This window comes from Euprymna scolopes, chromosome 23 (assembly GCF_053919585.1).
Source record: "Euprymna scolopes isolate OS-2025 chromosome 23, ASM5391958v1, whole genome shotgun sequence".
NCBI lineage: Eukaryota > Metazoa > Mollusca > Cephalopoda > Sepiida > Sepiolidae > Euprymna > Euprymna scolopes.
In genome coordinates this window covers 56,796,563-56,803,427 of record NC_136504.1, presented here as the reverse complement: position 1 = coordinate 56,803,427, position 6,865 = coordinate 56,796,563, and the positions used below count along the sequence as shown (strand labels likewise).

The window sequence follows — 6,865 nt, the reverse complement described above, 5'->3', positions numbered from 1 at the left end:
ATTGACGCTATATTGTAAAGTTTATCGAATGATATACAAATTCTACATGAAATTGTTAAGTTAAATGAATAGGTACTAGAGATATAGAGTCCGATCCATTGTATATGATTGTCAGATTCTTTACAGCAAAGTAAACGGTATCCTGGATAAAATGCTTAAAGATTGGGAAGTTTAGGTTAGTTTCGCTTAGTGCTAGTGATGTTTCTGGAGTTTACATCGAGAAAGGATTCCATATGAGAAAGTTTGGTTTTAGATCCCCAGAGATTTGTGAACTTTGGCCTTAAAGGAGAAAGCAGTTTGTTAATTTTTAGTGAGCGCCTGGCCTGATCGTTTTACTATGTGCATATGTTTGTTTTTAATTTTTTATAGAGTAAGTTTTTTCACAGTGTGTATTTGTAAGGTGCTAAAACCAGAATCATACAAGTAAATTATTAGCCGAATCTGTATTAAGGAGTAGTAGTAGCCTCGGACAAACCCACTAGAGATGAATGAATGTACCTTTTTATTAACAACATGACATAGCATTTATCCAGTTACCAATATATATATATATATATATATATATATATATATATATATATATATATATATATATATACAGGGTGACCCCCCCCCAAAAAAAAACCTAAATAGAGGTCATCTAGAACATATGCTATAGAACGGAGAAAAAAAGGCCAAAGACCCTAGTGTTTTGATGTGATGTTTTGAATATAATAAACTAGTTATGACCAAAGTTTCATTTCATTCAGACAAAACAGTAAGAAACGGGGCCTAATTAGAGTTGGGGCCAGTTTTTTGGGTCACCCATATGTATATGTATATATATATATATATATATATACTATAACGTTGCTGTATTTCAATAGCTTTCCCCCAACGTTTTCCATACATTTTTTTATACACAGAGTACACCACATATCAAGGTCCGGAGGCCACTCGAGGATAAGGGTAAATGGATGTACAGTTGTCAATGGGATTATAGCTTAGTAATAGTAAGTAATGGAAATTTGGTAAATTGGATTACTTAAGGGGACGGTTCATCAAGAATTTGTTTACGTTGGACTTTAAGACAAATTGTAGTCAGCTGAAAAGCAAGCAACGGAAGAGTTCCACAGGCGTGCAGTTCTAAGAAAGAAACTTTGTTCATGGAATCTACGTTCAGGTTTAGGGACAGATAAAGAGTAGGGGAAATTATTGATAGTGGTTTTGGCTAGACAAGTGTTTTTCGTGAAAGTTTGGCAAGGGGGGAACCATAGATTGGCGCTCAGATGAGCACTTGGTATGAAAACAACGATAAAGCAGAGACAGGCTCGCAACGTCTCTTCTGTGGGAAAGAGGTTGCAGGGAAGAGGAAAGGGCATCCCCTTGTGAGAAAGAGGGATAAATAAATACCTGGTCAGAGATAGGTTAGTTTGGGAATGAATGTAAAGCCGTTCATCACATGCCAACATGTAAAATAAACATTAAACAGAATATGATTGTATACAAATGTACATTTCTGCTGCTCAGTAGTGAGTCATGGTAAAAAAAAACGAGAGGGAGGGGGACATAAAGAGGAGAAAAAATGGGAGTAGACAGACCTTATACTAGTGATGGCAGACATGTTCAACATTCAGACAGAAAAATGTTTACAAAAGAAAAATGAATGTATTCGTGTCAACAACGATGACATCAGCTCATGACAAGATTTACAACGACGATAACATCATATATATATATATATATATATATATATATATATATATATATATATATATATATATATATATATATTGCAATTAGGAAGGGAAGACTTTTATGATGCATGATTAAAAGTAAATTTGTATATATATATAAATATATATATATCTTCTCTCCAAAAAAGTGGGAATGAAGGGGGAACAGGAGAGGTAAGAAAAAGGAATGGGGAGTCAGCTGACCGGTTTCAACCCTCGCTTTTCAAAGCTGTATCGAGGGAATTTTTAAAATAAAGAATGAAAGCGATTAAAATGGCGCTTTATTTAATTTGCGGGGAGAAAAAAAAAGTGGGAAAACGATTAAAATAAAACAACGTTATGGACGAATACCCTAGAGATTAATTCGTCCATAACGTTGTTTTAAAGGAATTTAACGTTATGTTTAATACCGGGCAACGCCAGGTACATCTGCTACTATATACAAAAGCAATTAATAGAAAGCAGTACAATGCAGAAGTGTAACAAATCAGAATAAACTGAAGCTAATTAAAACAATGGTGGATGAACCTATACAGATTTACATCTTATTAATGCATTAATGTATATGCATTTTTATACTTGTAGCATTGTATTGTGTTCTTACTTGCGTCAGTATAGTCAGATGGAGTTTCCATATTGTATGATATTTCCTCAGATACGCGTTAGAATATAGTTCAGACGTGCGTGCGGTGACTGAATCTTTATAGTCAAAACCTCTTTTCAAAAATTTATCTGATTGAATATTCCAACGAAAAAAAAGTAAATAAATTAGATTTACCTTGCTTCTAAAATTGCCCGTACCATTTACAAAGAAACAAGTAAATTACACATTCAAGTTTTTTTTACCCACTTGTATGTAATTTTTTAATCGATGACTACACCCATCTATCTATCTATCTATCTATCTATCTATTTATCTATCTATCTATGTCTCTCTCTCTCTCTTTATATATATATATATATATATATATATATATATATATATATATATATATATATATATATATATATGGGGATGTGTGTGTGTGTGGATGTGAAAACAGCGAAAGGAAAGAAATCAAACACAAGACAACAATATCAAAAGTCTGATTTTTGACCGGTTTCTCTTCGGATCAACGAACATCTTCAGTAAAAAAAAAAGATTTTAAATTTATTAAAACTTAAAAACATGAGAAAAAAGTCTCCTTTTGTTTAATCGGTTTTTCTTTTTGTATTTTTTTACACATCCGGTAATGGGCGAGAGAGAGAGAGGTATATGTAGGTATATATATGTATATATGTATATATATACATATATATATGTATATATATACATACATATATACATATTCATACATATATATATGCATATACATATATATACATACACACACACAGATATATATATATATATATATATATATATATATATATATATATATATATATACATATACTTGGTAAAACTGGTAATTAGTAAAAACCTAAACAGAGTGCTCATTACTATTGTTAACTTACAACCATTTTTGGAAGGTCTGACGAGGCTGTTGGATCGTAAAGAGAGTGACCGAAATTTAATATTTGACTTTTAGTCCCTTATGATTTAGTTATGTGTACTTCGATGTTGTAGGTTTAGCAATTCAAAAATAGAAAATTATACAAAAAAAAAAAAAAAACCTAAAAAAAAAAAAAAAAACTAAACAAAAAAAAAAAACAACAAAAAACAGCAAATAGCTGTTACCAGCCAGTGTAAAATTTATTCTTCCACTGATTCATATATTTGTATCAGCTATATGTTTTGTTTCTATCGATGTTTCGTAATGAGTAAAATCCGGTGCCATCTTGAATACGTCGATTTTATATGAAATTTATTTGGGAAAGTGCCCGGAAATAAATGTCGTTGTTACAAAAGAGGAGTCGAGTTATTATGTGTCTTATGTTCCTTGCGAAGTAGACAGCATACAAGGTGTTGGGTCTACGTGTGTAAAGGTAACTTTACACACGTTATATAAAGCCTTAGCATCAACCCTGCAAGGATATCTGATATAATAGAGAAAATATAACAAAAAAAAAACAAAACAAAACACCATGTAATATCATTATTCGTATTTATTAGGATTCAAAATCAGGACTATCTTAATAAAAAATAATTATATATATATATATATATATATATATATATATATATATATATATATATATATATATATATATATATATATAATTGTTTCAAAATCTCAGAAATTGCTCAATACTGCTCGATCTTTTTAATATAAAACAGTATAAGTTCCATTTCAAGCAATTCAATGAAAAAACATAAACAATTATATTTCTTGAACTCAATTTGCCGCCTCAAAATCTGTTGACATTAAAATATGAAAACGAGGCCACTAATAAGAATGGCACAAGAGTTAGTAAAACTGCCAAACGGTATTTTCTTTATTACGATTCTTTGGTGAAATAATTATCGAATATGCCTTTTATACTTCGTTAATGCTTTCAAGCCAAATTAGGTAAAAAATAATGTCGTCAGTTCTTTGGCCGGTGTTAACAATCTTCCAATATAGTCCTGGTGTTATTTTGCTTCCTAAAGCAAGATTTTTTGTTTTAAACTCGAAATGACTGATTCCCGAAATACACTTTTGAATGAAGATTTTGTTAATATCATCTCATTTCGTCTTGTTCATTCACCAGTCTGTTCTCGTCTCTGTTTAATATTTAACTGAAATCAGAGAAAAAAGAAAACATTAAAATATACATTAGCATACTAGGCGATATATACAGCGTTATCAATATAGTTAAACATAATTGTAATCAATTTTATGCAGTGGAACAGCACCAAAGTAAGTGGAGATTATGTTAATTAGTATGAATATTGGTAAGGGTTACATAGTACATTTCTGGATAACCCAGCAGCAAACGGAAATAAACCCGGCTTCAGATGGCGTGATTGAATTGGGGAGGGGGGCAAGGTCAACGGTTATTCCTAAACATCTCTTGGGAATGTGGCATAGCGTATTTATGTAGCAACCTGAGGTAATTTAAAGAGTGTATACATTTTATTGGGATATCCTAAAATTGGATTCTGCATTTTTGGATTTTACCGTCATTGGATACTTTACCTTTCACCAGACTATCCATTCACGTGAAATCACATTTTTATTCACCCTATTCCCTCTGCTTCACTTTTTGTTATCAAGTAAGATCTATGATTTACTTGTAGTTTCATCAAATACTTTTGCAAGCAAATTCTGATCCCGCATTTTGCTAAATCCTACCCTCTGATGAGAAGGAAAGTATTTCTTTAAAACTCCGCGGATTAAGGATTATCCACTTATTTAGTTTTTCCTTTTTAAAATTAAATATATTTTTAACTCATTTCAAAGTGTTTTTAACTTGTTTTATTGACTATTTGTTCTTATATGTATATATATATATATATACATATATATAAATATATATATATACATATATATACACATATATATGCATATATATACATATGTAGCATATAGTTTTTGCATAATTAATCCTTATATATATATATATATATATATATATATATATATATATATATATATATATATATATATATATAAGGATTAATTATGTAAAAACTATATATATATATATATATAAGCATATAGTTTTTACATAATTAATCCTTATATATATATATATATATATATATATATATATATATATATATATATATATATATATATAAGGATTAATTATGTAAAAACTATATGCTACATAACGTCAAGGGTGTGAATTCCATAAAAAACGTTGATTTAATTCGAATAAAATAAAATACACATCAACTGTTTTTTCTTTTCTTCTTTTTTTTGCCATGATGTAAACTTCGAAAAAGAAAAGCGCACTTGATTTTCAACATACAACCGCTGAGATATAACGCGCGGCTCTTTACAAACAGAATTTTCTTTCTCCAAGTTTACATCATGAGAAAAAAAGAAGAAAAGCAAAAAACAAAAACAAAAAAAAACCCCGAAAAAACAACATACTGAAGATGGAGTTTAGCTCCGAAATATATTTATGTTATAAATTTAACAACAAGTAAAATATTTGTTTATTTTCCTAATATTACGTTGTGATTTGGCTTTCAAGCGCACTTGATGCGTATTTTATGTTATTATATGTGACATATTTCACAGATGTACCATGGTTTCATTGCAGTGATTATACCCAATTAAGTGCGTCAGAGGATATTTTTGTTAGTGTCTTTTGTGGCGTGTCCATTTTCTGTATAATGCCCTCACAATACTTCGAAATATTTAATAACCTTTGCATTCAATAAAAATAAAATCTCATGCCAATCAGCTAGTCATTAATATTTTCAGTATAATTAATTTTTGATATATTTATGATAAAAAGAATAAAATTAAATATTTACATGAGAATGAATTAGAAGTAAAAAGCTGTTATGTCGCTATTTATATTTACACGTGTTCTAATTTTCGAGCTCATACAACTATGAAAGAAATACTGATGTAATATAATACGCGACAACAAACAAAGAAGGTTTTCGCATCCTATGGGCTGACTTTTATTTAGAAAGAAAATTTAAAAAATTCACCACAGAAAACTGCGACTTACTTATTTGGTGATCAACATAAGTATTATAACCATAAATGTGGCTGACATCACCATGGTAACATTTTCGGCAGCATTTTAATCCTGGAAAACAAAACACGAACAATCAACTTCTTTATCCCGTTAGAAAATGTTACATACAACAGATACCTAGGTCGTTCCGAAAGTAATGCATCCTATTTCATTTAACTAAAATGAAAAGTTGAAGAGCTACAAGACGAAAGTAGTACCATAAAACAGGCGACCGTTTGTGCCACAGAATTTATTTTTTTTCTCCATAGTCATCGTCATTCTCAATGCACTTTTGTAACAATGCGATGGTGGCTGTTCATGGCCGTCCGGAGCTCACTTTGTCACTTGCATCTCTGTCACCACTCTGAAATCAGCGAACCCATCTCTTACCTATGCTGACATCATTTGCATTCCAGCTACTTGTCAAAGTACATGTTTTCTAAAGTTGGCCTACCCGACGAGCTAGTATTTTAATAAAATCACACAAATTCTCATGAAATAAATTAAAATAAAAAAGAGCAGAATATAATTACCATCTCCGCACTT

The 6,865-nt window shown here is 30.3% G+C and overlaps 1 protein-coding gene across 1 annotated transcript in view; it reads right to left on the bottom strand.

Moving 5' to 3' along the window:
* Positions 1-3,897: 3,897 nt before the first annotated feature.
* Positions 3,898-6,865, bottom strand: part of LOC145245911 (matrilin-1-like) — a 73,270-nt gene continuing 70,302 nt past the window's right edge. The window contains exons 13-15 of the mRNA XM_080107654.1: positions 6,853-6,865; positions 6,311-6,391; positions 3,898-4,415 (exon numbers count right to left, since the gene is read on the bottom strand). The exon at positions 6,853-6,865 is cut by the window's right edge and continues 47 nt beyond it. Coding sequence (XP_079963780.1) covers positions 4,405-4,415; positions 6,311-6,391; positions 6,853-6,865 — 105 coding nt within the window. The 3' untranslated portion in view covers positions 3,898-4,404. The remainder of the gene's footprint in view (positions 4,416-6,310; positions 6,392-6,852) is intronic.